Raw genomic sequence first — 16,031 nt, forward strand, 5'->3', positions numbered from 1 at the left:
GGCTTTTTGATGTATGCAAAGTAATTACTCCCAAGATTACTGCGAAGGGACTCTGAAGACTTCGTAGAGGATTTCATAAAATTTCGAAACATATAATTTGTAATTCTGATTTCATAAGACTTTCAGCAATTGCTTAAGAAATTCACCATCGAACATTATAATAATTTTAAAGAATTCCCTGATTTTTCTCTGTAATGCATAGGAATATTTAACATGAGAAATTAATTTGCATCAATGATGTCCGAATGGAATAATTCACGTATAAATAACAACCGTCAGCGTCAAGCACTAACGTCATGTGGTAAATAATTCCGAGTGACTCGTCAACCCGAACGTCAAAAGCTCCTTGTTATAATTAATTTCGAGGTTTTATTGTAAGCCCACTCCGGCCATCATAACAGCTTTTCACGTATATCCACACTGCTTCAAGGTGCTGGAAATTTTCGCACATAAATGCGAGAGTAAGCCGGTATATCCAGGGTTACAAATACCGCGCAAGTCGCGGACGAACGTTTTGCAGTGCAACGACAAGGTGAACCCGGATTATATACGTACATAACCGCGTGAACCGCAAAACCGCGACGAAGCGGCGGATGTACTTGGGAAGTAAAGCTTTGTGCACGGCATCGCGGGTTTGGCGAATTGTTTGTTAACGAGGAAAGGTTTGACGTGGAAAATCTCTGGGCGAGAACCGAGTAGCGACGACGGGATTCTAATTAGAATTTCGAATGGTCGATCAATTTGCCAGAATTACCTACGTACGTATTTGCAATTTCTGAAATCGGATTTCTCCCTGCTTCGGCCGCGTGGCGGGCGCTTGCGCCGCAAGCTCGACCCTCGAGGCGGGCAGGAATTCTTCAGTCGCGTCCCGACGCCAACAACGCCCGTTTCTCAACGTCACCTTCCAGCGCTCTGGGCTTCCAGAAGCCACGTGACTCGAACTGCTTCGGGCGCGGCGGGAGAAAAGCTGCCTGGCTTTCGCAAGAGTCAAATCAGAATTCTAAATCAAAGCTTCTTTTCCATTCGCTGTTTTTCAATTTCACTGAATTTTCGAAAATCAGATAGAATATTCTTACCGCGGAATCAGTCGCGTGACTTTAGCACGTGTGATACTTTTTTAACGAACCATCGCCGGTGTGAGATATGAAAATGAAATGACATTAATCGCCGAGAAGTAAGACGGGATCGCATCGAGTGTGTGTCGCGAAAGTGAGAAATGGAAGGGTTGAAAAATGCTCAGTGAAGTTCGGTGCGGGGAGGATATACGTAGAGGGTTTTTCGCGACGTAGTGTAACCGTCAAGTACCGCAAAGCATGTGACAATGCGTCGGAGAAGGTACTGCAACCTTCTGACCTTCGCTATGGTGTTGCTCATTTTTGTCGGACGCAGCGACGGCTATCTGAACATCTTCATCAGCAAAGCTCAGGTCATGAAACTCCTCGGTGGGTAGAGTGGGTGAATAAATTTCCAAAATTTGGATTTTTAAAGGGGCTATTCAGTCAATTATTTAACGGCTGGAAATCAACTTGTAAATCGAAGTAACTTTGACGCCTAAAACATTCTTTGATGTAACGAGAAAATAAACGAGTTGACCGAGATCATTACGAATCACTTCAAGTTACACGGTGTCGTTCAAGAAATGCACGGCGAGCGCTCGAAATCATCCAAATCATCATTGCAAGTCTTGCGGTAGACGTTAAATGATTTCAATTAAATAACGTTCCAACAATTACTATGTTATCTGCAAGTACTTTCGTTTATTTTCGATGTACAAATTGATTTTCATTGAGTGATTTCCCAGTATTTTTAGTGAATTAGTGTAATTTCGTCTGATTCGGAAATCTCTGAACATTGCCTAGAGCGCTAGGAAATTATTAAAAATCATGGCTGTCGTTCCAAGAAATCAACGAAAATCACGCGACAAAATGAAAATCATTAAACGTCATTTGAAACGAACGTTGAAAGGATTGATTCGATTTCGAATTGAATGAATTCTCAAATCAGAGACTAAAGCCGTGAAATGACGTCAAATTGACGATAAAAATGCGTCCCCCGCACCGCACAACCATTGCAAGGCTGCAAAGTGATCAGTTTTGAGAAACGCATCAGCCACTTCAGATCCGTGAGACTTAATTAACAAAAGCTTTGTAGTATAAGGTACTTGAAAACACCCGTCAAGCATCACTCGCGTACCGGACTGCGTCCACTCGAGTGGTTCTCTCTCAGTATGCAAATGCGATTTTTAAGTACGTGCAATGATTGCGGCTGTTGTTGGGGCCCCGAGTCGACAAAGATATTACTTTAGAGCCCCATGAATCACCCCCGTAACAAAGCTGACGCACTCTCTCGCCTACTCTAGTGCATAAAATATTTTATCGTCATCCAGTGTTTCAAGTTTATATACGTGGCTGGTACGTATACCTTCATACCTACATGTATATGTAGGCGTGATGCCGCGCTCTCGCTGAACGGAGGGCGACTTGTCAAGGGCTGATTTCGCCCCATCCCCACCTGCCGTCCCTTGATTGATCGTCCAAACTTGACGCTGATTGCAAATTAACGTTATTATAGATGTTGCACCTGAATTTCGAGGGCAGCTGATGAGTCTATTTTTATTTTCAACGACATTTATCCCGAGGAGATCTTTGCATCTCGGAGGGATGTCTTGGGAACGATCTTTTCCTCGCAGAAGATAACCTTTATTTTCATACTAAAGTATTACGCACTTGGATAACGAAGATGTGAAAACCTGTAACATTTTACAAGCCTTGTGTTAGTTGCGAGGGGAAGTTAAAGGGAAGGAAAATACTGCAGGACAAATTATTACCACGAGAATACAAAATTTTATGAATTTATTTTATCAGTGGTGAAATCAAACTGTTCGAATACCAAAAGGTTTCTGCAATTTCGATTCATCACGGGTGCAAAACGTAGCGACTGCTACTTAGTTTATTGTTTTCCCTTACTTGCGAAATTTTTTTATAAAGAATAGTTATTCATTTTTGACGAAATGTGGCAGCTGTTTTGATTGTCATATAGAGATCTTAACAATTAAACTCAGACAGTAAGAGAGTCGGTTTAATGAAAAATTGTCACGTGTTCGTTTCGATGTTTATAACCGCGTATCAGAGTATTTAATGACTTGAATAAAGTTGATTCTTATAAGATTAATTCTCCTTGCAGTTGTAAAAATGTAATCACGATCTCCGAGTGAACAGAACTTGTTAATGTCAAACGATCGGGTCAAGATTATATGGTCGATAAATGTAATAAAGTGCAGATGTAGACATAGCCTGAACGTTGGTAATCTAGGAATGGGATTGAGAGACTAACTAACTTCGCCAACCTTCAGACTTTTCTGATTTTTCGAGAAGGCTGCACGACATAGCCGAAAGCGGAGGTTGGATGCAAGCTGACTTGTTCGTTCAGAAGGAAACTGTCGGCAAGTTCCAGCCGCAAAGCTCTCGAAAGTCACTTAACTTAGATTGCACCGGTTAAATGACTTTACTTTGAAGCGAAGTTGCCCCTGCAGGTATTCTCGCGCTGAGCGCCACGGAAAACATAAGGAAAAAGGAAACACCGGCTTTCATCCAACCAGCTAACCTGAGAAAGGATCTTTCCTCGTTTCTGAAGGTGGAAATTCGCATTCGCCGTTTGCAGCATTTGCATCCGTCTGTTTAAAGTCACACTTAAGCGCTTCATTTCCAAGTCTTTGAATAGTTGACATTGATCGGTGAAGATTTGCAAATTATCTATGATTACACGATTCAAAAATACTAGGTTCATTTTTTTTTTTTTTTAGACTGCAAAATTTCTGAAAATGGTTTATAATTATCTTAGGGCGTCGATTGTACAAAAATCGGTACTTATCATCAATTTTATCATGAGATAGTACATTGAACATGTATTAAATTATTGTACTCGTTTAAGGTGTAATATTTTTCAAAATTTATAGAAATTCAAAATTCTGCTTTCTGCGACTTCACCAAAGCATATTTTTTTTAATTATTTCAATATTTTTACTTGCTGATGATGATCAACATCCGTGCAATCTTATAAAATTAAATATTCAACGACGCCAACTTGATAAAAAAAAAGTTTTTCAGTGAATCTGTATAAAATAATCTGCTGAATAAAATAAGAATGCGCAAACTCGACCAAACCGATTTTTTATACTTCTAGTATTTTCTATTTGTATTTATAAACGAGTTTTTCGCAGTAAAAAAACTGAAAATTTGATTATCATTCAATGAACGACTATTTTGTAATAAAATTAATAATAACTGTCGAAGCTAGGTCAAGCAAGATCACTAAGTCCTATCTCCTTAATGTCACTAATACCAAGAGATAAATCAGTGCATTCAAACAATTACGGTCCATTTTTTAAACCTCAAAGTTTGAAACAAAGATAAAAGTATTTTTCAGCCGTATAATCGTTCGTCATTCGTGAAACGTTCCATATCGATAGCGTACATTCAAAGTGAAGTTTGAAATCAAGCGCAGAAGGGTGAAAACATCCCTTGAAGCTATTTCGCGCCGAGGTAGGTTATTCCCAAAAGTAATTTGAAATCAATGCTAAAGTTAGCCGGAATGAATTGACAGGCCTGTTTCCACCACTGCTGGAACGTGTCATTTCATTTTGTTAACTTTCAAAGAGTCTGCGAACAATTTCCGGGCTGTTCGAGGGTCGCGATCCGTTTTCTGCCATGGGCACGAAAAGCAAAGCGCGTGCCGCGAAACAAACGGCTTCGAAGTTGAATTGATTTTTAATTTGCTTTCGACGTAGGTACACGCCGTGTTTGCGCTGTCTGGTGGATCGCGCTGTACAAAAACCTCCAAACGCTCCACCCTCGCACAAGTGTGCAAATTCAGATTGGATTTCGGAAAAGACCAACCGGGTCGGCAAAATCACCTCGCGTGTTTGTCGAATACAACGTATGGTCGTAGATGTAATTATTTTTTCATTTACCTTCTTTTTTTAATAAAAACATTTATGTTACCGAAAATTTACGCTAAATTCTTTAAAATATATCGGTGAAACGGATTGAAGCGAAAAATTTGATTTTAATACACGATGGAGCATTTCAAACAAACTCAATCAGGTTTTAACTTCACCATTTGTGATTCGAAACTTTTTGAGGTGACGGTAGTGCCTTCATTGTGCCAGTTCATTCATTTTTCCTTTTTTATGCAATTGTTTTTGAGAGTATTGAAACCTTTTTGAAGCTTCATTTGACTTCCAATTCTCTATAATTTTGGTTATTGTTCCGACCATTTTAATATCAGTTTCATAACAGAATCAATTTTACAATCAGATTTTTTTGTTGCGGCCTAAACATTTTATATTGATAAATATCGATTTGAAATTTAGAGAAAAATTCTGTATTATTTTCAATTCTATAAAATAACGTGTTACAATTAGGTAAATTTTCAGAAATACCATATAAAATAGTCGGCAAAATTAAATGTAACCTTTTATATAATTTTAGCATGTTTGTCACAGAGTTGAAAATTTGTTTCAATACTTCCAAACATAGATTTGAGCGAGTGAAAAAAAGAAACAAACACTTCGTCCTGGGACTGTTTTTAGAATATTCAAAATGGAAAAGGAAACGTTTGAAAATATTTCGAGAAGTTTAAGCAGGATATAATTATGCAAACGTTTGAATATTTATAACTTAAGAATGGTTGTATGAGAAAATGAAAACAAAAAATTAATTAGAGGTTTCAGAGGCGCTATCACCTGAAAAAGTTTCAACCACATTAAAAGCAATGAGGTCCATACATAAGTTAATATCAAAGTTAAGCTATTCTGAGAAATGTTACGAGTTCATTCGTACACGAACCGAGCTCTGAATTGTGAGTTGATGGAACTGAGCCGGTCCGTGAAAATGACAAGATTCTGCTCCTTTGTTGTATTCAAGATTCAATTCGCTTGACATGGAGCTTCTTGGACAAACAATCAAGTAGGTTACATCCATGAGGTGAGCGGTGTGCGTGGGACCTGATAACAGCTTCACTGTGAGAACGCGAAAGAGGAGTTTAACGTTCCGCGAACGTGATTTCGAAGTTTGAGTTGAACGGGGTCGGGAAAACGGGAGTCGGCATGAACAGAATAAGCAAGTCGTATAAAGCATCGTAGATTCATTCGCGGCGAAATTGCGAATCGTGCATGATCAAAGCCGAAAGCGCTGTCCTCACGGTAGCGGAATTCGTCGTTGGCTTTCAAAATTTTCCCAATTCTGAAAGCAGGATTAGGATAATTTTATTAAAACCCTCGTGAAAATGAAGAAAAATTTGTAAGGAGGTATTTTTTGAAATGTTTCTTCACGATCTGCTTAGAAGCAACAATTTTTTTCCTGACGTTCAGAAGCAAAATTCGGATTTTTCCTAACTTACAATTCGAAAACCTCTGAAAGAGAACTTAGAAAACTTTAAATATGTAAAAAAATTTGTCCACCCGCAAATTTTTTTTGAAAGTCTGATAAACCTCGCAGCTATTCTGATTTCTGTATTTTTTTATATTTCATGAGTAAATTTACAAAGAAAAAATCAAAGTCATTTATGGACATTTCTTTTTACATTAATCTGTGGGGTTCTCTGTGAAAACATTGGAAAAATTATTTCGAGAGTAAAAATCTTCCACCTCCTATAAATTTTATCAAATACACGTGAAAACTTTTTCTCATAAACTCTGAATCATTTATTATTCCTGCTGACAAAACCCAGCGATCCAAGTTAGCAGAAATGATTTTATGAAGATAAAAGCTGCAAAACGCGCGATATTCGGTCGATTGCCGTCCGGACAGTCTTTGGAAGTTCAAAGGTCATGGCATGCTTATATGCTCACCCCATTGAAAAATGCTTGGAAATACGTGGTGGAGGACATTTCGCTGGCTCCATGACGCTCACACTGACGGGGATTTGATATACGGATCGGCCGGGGAAATATAATACGGCCTCGTATCATATCGGTTGGAAATACGAGAGCTTCGATACGAGCTATCTCTCATCGCGTATAAAATAAAATACACTGCAAATTGTCCGACTGCCTGCTGATGCACTCTGCCATGTTATAATATATTCTCGCACTCAGTTGTGAAATTCGTCCAGCGTTCGTATCGATAAATGTTGTTTATGAAATGCAACTATAAAGCTAGTTATTCGCCCGTTTTAAAAACTGTAGCTTACATTTTTTTCGTTCCTTTGACTGATTCGAAATTTCAAAATCGTGAGTTTCATGGGCGCTGATTACAAATATTAACTCAAAATTTAGTTGACGTTGATGTTGAAGTTACTTAATTTACGTGAATTATGGTAAATTGAACTTTCTGAGATCCCGGACTACGAAGCTGAAATTGAAATTCGATAGTTCAAAGTGAACGTGTCTTTTCGAACAACCCGATTGGATTCATCGATTTGAATTTTTCAAATTAAATGTCGGCTAGGGAAATTTCATTCGTCTATCCTTATTTTCCACGCACAAGACCGCTTCCGGTTCGTTAAATGCAAGTTACGGGACACCCTGTATTTTTCATAATTTGTAAGAGCTTTGGTGTTGGAGGTTCTATACCGTCGAACCCGTATCGTTATCTGAAATCATACTGAATAAGCAAATCGCATTAGTAAAAATAAACGGACAGTACGGCCTCATTTCTCACTCTTAACTGGTCGGCAATCTTCGTTTCGTTACCTTTTATCTCCCCGTTCATCTCCTAATTAAAGGCAATTTCAAGCGAATAGCGTTCGTGATGAGGTAGTATATCAAAACTGTGACACCTCGGTGCATTGTCTTTGAAACGGAATTGCGGTGAAAAATACAACCGACAAATTGAACCTGTCGAATCTGTTTTATGGATGGTTGGAATTTTTATGGCAAATTAATAAAAATAATTGATTTTAGGAAAGATGTTTCGGTGAAAATAAAAAAAATTCTCGGCAAACTTCGTGTAAGAATCGACGTCGACCAGTTTAGCTTCACCAATGAGCATATCTTTTCAATTTTGCAAGATCATTGAAATTCTTTTACAATACGCTCTACTCGTTATTTCGATTATTATGGGAACGGATTAACGAAGGCTGTGAATGTATCGCGAATTAAAGAGTCCTGTTATTTATCTGCGTACCTTGAAGCACGAAATTTAGTTCTTCAAAGTACGAGAAATATACTTCGAATTGTTTGACTTTTTCATAAAAAAAAAATTCTGACCCACGGAACTTTTAAAGAATATAATTTTTTAACGCTATGTGTAGAAATGCACTGAATTCAATGAATCCATGCAGAGGCCGGGAAACACTAATTCTGTTAAGAAACTTTATCGATACACGTATAGTTAAAATTTCACTAAAGCGTTTGCGTAATCTGGTTGAAAGTAGTGAAACTGTAACCCGTGTGTTCGCTTGTTGAAAACCATGCTATATTTCCGAGGCTGTGAGAGTTTACATATTTAAATTACCGCTATCCGGGATCCCGGAACGGCTCGTTGAGTTACGTTGAAAGTCGTATCACAGGCCGAGGTTCAAACGAAAGAAAAAACGTAAAAAATCGAAAAATTTTGCCTGGTCGACGAATTTATGCAGCAAAGAGATTCGCGGTTAAATGAATATTCCATATGCAAATTGGGAATATGCAGTGTATAACGATATAGGAATACGCGCAGTTGGCGCGATCTGCATAACATCATCTGCTTAATGCAAATCACATTCGAGTGCGCGGGAGTCTTCTTGCCAGTTCTGCTAAGGGGTATAACAGGAACGTCCTCGACGTCGACGTCACGGGTCGGGGAACTCGGGTCCTCAGGGAATACGACATACCGAAACTTTTCCACCTCCATTGTCGTTAATGACTGAAAGCAAGTTCCCTATCGTAGACAACTTCTCGAACGACTGCGGTAGGCATTCCCGCTTAAAGTTGTATCGCACGGTCTTGACGCGAAGCTCCTTCGCCGCAGTTTATATATTATACGAACTGAGAAACTTCGACTTCTCTTTTTGACTATATACCTGTACAGGTTTCGTCTTTGAGAAGACGTGCACCGTTGCAATGTTCTATATTGTACACTGGCGTAATTTTGGGCTTAAAATTGTGAAAGGCCTGATTGTGAGTTATTTTCAACTGGTTCGATTCCGCCGATAAGCAAAAGCAGCGGGAATGGACATTGAGGTTACAATTGGAATTATCTGAAACAACACAAGACATGTCGCAAAGTCAACAACGCGAACAAAGTGCGGGATCCGAAATTGAGCTAATGAAAAAATGGATAAAAAAATATACCTGCATTCTTTGTAAGTACGGGTTAAAAGAGGAAAAAATTGCTCCAAAAACAAACGTAGTTACACCGATGCTTGCTGCTCTATTGCGTATTCAATAAATGTTGTCGATTCCCTAAAAATGGTGGATTTTCATGTTTTTTGGATGTTTTTTCCCAAACATTTCTGAATTATCGCATAACCGAAATAGCAAAGATTATCATTTTTCAAAGGGAACGATTTTATTACTTCATGCGCTAAAAAAAAGGTGTAAAATAAGATTTACACACTTTGTCGACGAATTTTTCCACGGGTCGAGACTGTAAAGAAGAAGAGAATAGACGAAGAACGTGAAAAACCAACAATGGCCGAAGCGCGTATAAACAAAGTAATAGAAGGCGGCAGACGTAGGTATTCATCCGGTAGATTCTAACGGTAAACAATAGTTCAATACAGCGTTGAGCCGCGGTGTGACGTTACAAAAGAACGGGGGTAGGTGGTAGGGAAAAAATGATAGTGAAAAGACAGGGTTTATAAAGAGAGTTCACCGCGTACGCGCGTGCGAAATTCACCAACTAATAAATTGTACGAGAGATAAGCTCCGCTAACAAGGTGAATAATTACAGCGCGATGTGAAAGGTATACGTACCGCAATGCGTATGTTTGTCATTTGAATGTAGCGCTGGGAATAATTAGCAAGGCGAGCGATTAGAGCACGCGGCTAGCGCCATCACCTCATTTCCGCTTCGTGCTTCAAAGTTGAGCTTTCGCGCGCGCGCGCGCCATTCAAACGAAATACGGAAAAGAATTTTTAATGGGGGGTTAGTTTCCCGGCTGTTCCAGTAAAATACACTCTACTTCAATTTACTTTTTGTCGACGTCGTGAATGCCCAAACGTCTATGCGTCGCGTGCATTATGGTATCGCGAAAAAGGAAAGGGAGCGCAAAGTTTTCGTAACGCAGTTAAAATCGACCGCCTTCCACGTGCTCTTGTCTCGCAATTGGCACTGCGTGTGACTGTCTCTGTTCTTGTACGTACCGTGTTGTTATTAATTAAAAACATGGACGAATATAATTGAATATGTATTACAAAAAATAAAACTCCACTTGACGGCGCAACTTCGGCTCGTATGAACGGGTTGTATAATGTCACTGTAATTTTAATTAGAAGCAAACATTTCCAAACCACTTGAGAGACCCCATTCAACTTTCCCGCCTGCCTCGTCTCTCGACCTCCTCCTCGTAATTGTTACAAGTTTTCATCCATTGGTTTTACCCCGCAATTTCTACTCGCCACTCCACGACGACCCCTTCGACTAGATGGCTTATCGTACGTACGCTCGTGTAATTGTCTGCTTGGCATCGTCGCTGTCCTGAAAATCTACAACAGACTATCCAGAAGAACAATAACCTGGTTCCTTTTTTGATTGAGAGTTGAGTTTCAATTTGGAATCGTCATTTTTGACATAACCGAATGTCGAATACCTCAGACACCGACTCCGAAAGTTGAACCAGTGACAATTTAGCATAAACTTCGGAAGTTAAGTATGAGTCACTAACATGAGCAAACAGTTTTTCATCAGCTAAAAACGAAACGAGAAGCCGTCAGCCGCTGAAAGCACGACTGTAAATTCGGAACTCTTCACTTTGTCCCCAGTCACTCAATTCTTAAAATGTCGACAAACTCTGCAGGCAATTCGGCCATTGTCCGAATTCCCCCTGCCTCGGGATTATTGAGTCGGGAAAACAAAGAGCATCGAGCGTCGTTCTAACCGAACCCAATTTGCTGCTGAACAATTTTATTAGATTCGGCGACTAGAGGTCGGGTATTTTTCTCGAGTAAATCGAGGGCAAAATGTGGAAGATGCTTTGTAGCTTTGAACCCGACACCGTCCAACACGCGTGTGAGACAAAGGTACGATTAGCCTCTTGAAATCTAAACCCAGAACGATGAAAATGCCTGGTACTGAAGTAGTTTTTAGAAATGTGAAACGCGCTCGTAGGTTTATTGGTCCGGTAAAATGGGGAAAAATTCAGCGATTTCTCTGTGAAGGTAGTTAAGTGTTGAGCTTTTTAAGGCTTAAATCGTCTAATTTATAAGAGTTGGATTAAAATGGATCGCTCAAGGGTCAAATTTATGGTGAGAAGCAGCGTCACCTTGAGAAATAAAATCCGCCACCACATTTCATCGCTCGCATAAACCGTTTCACTGCATACATACCGACGTCAGTCTACACTAAGTCTCCATTTCAATTTCTTACCTCACAGTTCGAATTGCCTAATCCCCCCAAGAGTACTTCAAGTGCAAAAATTTTGCTACAACTCCATTATCAAATGACGTGAATTGCATTGGTCAATTAAAAATTTCTCCATCAAGCAGACGTAATAATGGATATATAAACACAGTTTATATTTGAACAGGTTACACTTGTAGAAGGTCACCTTAGTGCATTTTTGTAAATGAATAAAGAACACTCGGCACCTTGATGTACTTGGCGCGAAGATTCCGCGTATGATGAGGTGCATCTTATTGAGGAATTACACCATTTTTTGTAGAAAACTTTTACGGCTAGTGCAGTCGTCGTGAACACCACGATTCTCGCGTGCAGACTCTCAAGAACACTCGATGTGACTCGACGACGCGACGATTAGAATGTATTCCAAAAAGCTTGCTTCGGCCAGCATCCCCGACGCAATACCCACCCTTGTGTGACAATCCCAGATGTGTACATCCGTCTGATGATATCCGCCTTTTGGTAGCCAACACGCCGGGTCTCCGCAACCCTGGACAGAGTCGCAGCTGCTCCGCTCGGGCGCGTCAGGAGACGACGGGACGTGCCCCTGCAGGATGTTGTATCCTTAATGTATTTACCTTGGCTCCTGGGTCCCGACCCGGCGAGCTGTGCGTCCCGGTGGATCTGGAGGGCGATGGTGCGGGTTCTGCTTGCCTTGCGAGTGATCCGTTCGACCGGGGGACATATTGAATCAAACGCCGATCTCATCTCCTCGGCATTAACGAAGCCTGATGCTAATTTTATCTCATTAGCATGTTTCAGCCAGCGTTAACTTGCCTGGATTTCACCGGTGCTTAGTCCTCGAGTCGTGTCTAGGAATACGCTTAAAGTAAAGGAGTATAATATGCGAGTATAGGTGGGTAAAAAAGTAAGTTGGTGATTTTTGAGATTTTACGTTGCGATCACAGATTATTCAATCCGTTTGGGGCTGTGTTATTCAAGACTATCTAAATCGAGATTCCTTAACACATTTTTCCTTATTCGGATCGTAATAGCAAGCATTATTATTGAGGATAACGACAGCCATTTCACTCGGTCGCATAATTTACAGTGTTTGCTATATATCAGTGTTTTGTCGCCTGATTATATTTAAGTAACTCGCAAGGCTTGAACGAAAAATCGAATTTCAACTTCGAACCATCGCCGCTTTGTAGAAAAAACAGGAATCTTGGGTAACAGGATAAAATTGTCCAACCATTTGATCGCAGTAAAAACATATGCAAACGAAGCTCAACCTGCAATTCTTCGATTAAAACAAATCACTACTGCATTCTGTAATTGATTGTCGAGTTTTGTGTTGTTAAATTACCCAAATTTACCCACTCTTTCAGCCGTCACTCGTACATCGAGGCACGCAAGATAAACGGTGGCAAAAGAGCTTTTGGAGGGCGGCGCGACGTCGCGACAGCGAAATGGCTTTGCGGAAATTTACCCGACGTGTAATATCACGGCGACGATGACGTCGCCGTCTCAAACACTGCACGCCGCTTTGCCAAGTAGTGATACCCCTTCATACGGCCAGACACGGTTTTCTACTCACGATTAGTTACTGGACCAGGCCTCACGGCTCAGTCAAACTACACTTAGACTGCGAGTTGGTGGTTCGAGTTACTGGCAAGTGCGGTTTAAGGAGGCTTATCCCCTTTCGTCGAGACGATGCCGAAATACAAGAACTATATTCTGTTGATTAATATTGACGGCTAAAAGTTATTGCGAAAATTTGATCAATCTCAGAAGGCTTGTTTTCTGGTGAACTACCGAATAGGATTTCCAGACTTTTAACACTCTTCAAAGCGGCATTATTTTTGACTGTCTTTACAGCGTTGACTACGAAATAATGATTGAGAAACCATTTCAATTTCAGTCGAAATATTCAAAAATGGAAAATGAATCATCATGCTTCTTCACGAATTACTCTCTCAGACATAGTTTTGTCTAAATTTGTCTCTTCAAATACGACGAAAGCTTATGGTTTTTTTTTCATGAGCAAGAGTGAGATACCCTAGTAATTTGAGACTGTTATTTACAAGATAACAAAAGCGAACGAAATATCTACAGCTGAAAAGATGACAAAACTTATTCTATAATGTGATTATAAAATGTGAAACGTTAATGACTGCTGGCAATATCGGGATATGATCACTAAACCGTGCTGGAAAAAGATGTCGCGTAGTTTAGAAAATTTTAACCGCATGTTGGAAGTGCCGTGACATGATGTTCGTACGAATAGAGTTCCCCTGGGAATAATTACAATATCCAATCCGAACAGTTTACGTTATCCAGCGTAAAATCGAGGTTAGGTCGATCCACGGAAAGATAGCAGTTCTGCCGAAGATAATTGCATCTCGTGTATTAAAGTTTTCAAAAAACAAAACGCTAACATACTTCGACGATCTCGTAAACAGATATAACTTTGCGAACGCAATTCTATTCTCCTATAACACAATATTATTGATGACACGCTACAATCAATTTGTAACAGTCGTGTCGTGTATTAAACTGTTTCAAACCAGGGGAATATTTTTTCCCCTAGAACAAGTTCTGAACATTAGTTTTTTCCGTATTCATCCTTTTCAACACATCCTTATTCATATTGAAATAAGCCCAGTTCGACTGTCTAACCGTACTGCACGATTATTTTGAATGGAATAAGTAGGTATACTTTTCTTATACGTTATTTGAATGGGAACGAGGCTCAGATTCCAGATAAAAATTTTATCATTCGGGAAGATGTTTAATTAGAAAAAAAAGTAATGTCTATGACTTGCTTCCAGTAAAACAATAAAGATTTTGAAAAAACATTACCCCAATCTGGAAGTCGAAGGCGCGTTGCGTTATCGATGGCATGTAATTCACTTCGTCATTCGTGGAAACTTTGAGAACGACGAGCCAAAGCTGGGTGTAGATTGAATCGAGGATTACTCTTCTGTTTCAGGGCTCACTGCGGAGCTGTTCTACGTCCGAGAAGGGGTGGTCAACACTTATGCTATGAACTTTGTCGTCCCAGTCCCGGCCAATATGGCTGACCTGGAGTTTTCTTGGCAGAGCCTCGTTGGACACCCTGTGAGTGAGAATTCAAAAATTAAGGTCATTTTTATCCATCTTGCATGGCTGCGAGAAATGAGAAAAATATACTGTGAAAATGCAGTGTGAAGTATTCTATGATAAATGAACAGCCTGTGATTTTGAAATCGCTTCTATTTTTTTTTTAATTTTTTTTTTTTCACTCATAATGATGGTCTTCATCCCAGTTGCAAAAACAATATTGGAAATTTACATTTACATTTTTTTTTATTGCGTATTAATATTTGATTTTGCGGAAATCTGAGTAAATAGTTGCATAAAAAAAAACACCTCATAATTATACCGGTGTAAAAATTATTGAAATAAAAAATTTAATCTTCTCCGGACAATGTAAAGACAATTGGAATCTTCTTCTCGTGTTGGTCTTGAAATGTCATTTTGTATGATAATATTTGCATACATAAGAAGAAAAGATTCCTGTTCTTTTTGTAGATTTTGGATTGAGGACTATTGTAAATATATGTAAAAAAAATCTGATTACTTCGACATCGAACCCGCATATATCCAAGTTAAACATGCGAAGTCTTTGGAATGCTTGTCGACCACTCTTTAATTCTGCTATTGGCGGCTTGTACTTAATTCTGTTGAATTTTCTCAGCAAATAAAGAAAGTTTGTAAAAGTATAGGAGTATGAATATTGCGGTCAACTTCGTTGTGCTGCCTCTTTTGTACACCGTCATAAGCATAGAATCGCTGTGAAGTAGCATAAGGCTGGTGATTCATTCCCTAAATCAATTCGCCTCCAGCAAGTTTGCAATTTTCTTTTTCGTTTTTTATCTTCTCTGTGTAAGAATATACTTCACTATCTTCTTAGCATCTCCGGCGAGGGGAGCCAACAAAGATCAAAGCTCTGAGACGATCCCTCTTCGCGGTGTTTGCGTTTGTGGCGAGGCGTCTACAAGGCATGCTGTGCAGTGAATTCTCAATGCTGCCGTCGTGTCAAAACAAGAAAAATGAATTCCTATGCATAATGTAAAAAAGCGCGTATATTGATTTCATCGTAAAACGAAACTCGGTGTTATTTTTCAGTGGAATTCCTACTCAGGTTGATATCAGAGCGCAATTCTACGCCCTCAGCTGCCTGCAGCCCAACTGCATGGCACCGTTTGCGCCTAATCGACTTTCCGAGCTTTAATATCATCGCCAGACGCATAATCGTAACCCTTTCCGAGCGCGCGTTACAACTTGCGAAAATGTAGATTCGCGGCCATCGCAGTTACGATAACAGTTCCGCCTAATGGCTACGGCGACACGCTGTTGAAAATAATTTGGGTAAATGTGAAATTTTTTTGCGCCGATTGTAAAATGTTCAGTATATATGCCATTTAGTTATATTTTTCTAATTGTAAGTCAAGAGGATACGTGCGACAAATTTTTGCAATTCATATCTCGATAAAAGATTGC

General features: G+C 39.6%; 1 protein-coding gene across 3 annotated transcripts in view; it reads left to right on the forward strand.

Moving 5' to 3' along the window:
• The first annotated feature begins 878 nt into the window (after positions 1 to 878).
• The window catches only part of LOC124180007 (tyrosine-protein kinase Drl-like), a 68,381-nt gene continuing 53,228 nt past the window's right edge, over positions 879 to 16,031 (forward strand). The window contains exons 1-2 of one of the 3 annotated variants that reach the window (XM_046564969.1): positions 879 to 1,442; positions 14,479 to 14,606. In XM_046564969.1, coding sequence (XP_046420925.1) covers positions 1,322 to 1,442; positions 14,479 to 14,606 — 249 coding nt within the window. In that variant the 5' untranslated portion in view covers positions 879 to 1,321. Of the gene's footprint in view, positions 1,456 to 14,478; positions 14,607 to 16,031 lie in introns of all 3 variants that reach the window. The other 2 variants (XM_046564970.1, XM_046564971.1) reach the window with 2 other exon arrangements.

This window comes from Neodiprion fabricii, chromosome 4, assembly GCF_021155785.1.
Source record: "Neodiprion fabricii isolate iyNeoFabr1 chromosome 4, iyNeoFabr1.1, whole genome shotgun sequence".
Classification (NCBI taxonomy): domain Eukaryota; kingdom Metazoa; phylum Arthropoda; class Insecta; order Hymenoptera; family Diprionidae; genus Neodiprion; species Neodiprion fabricii.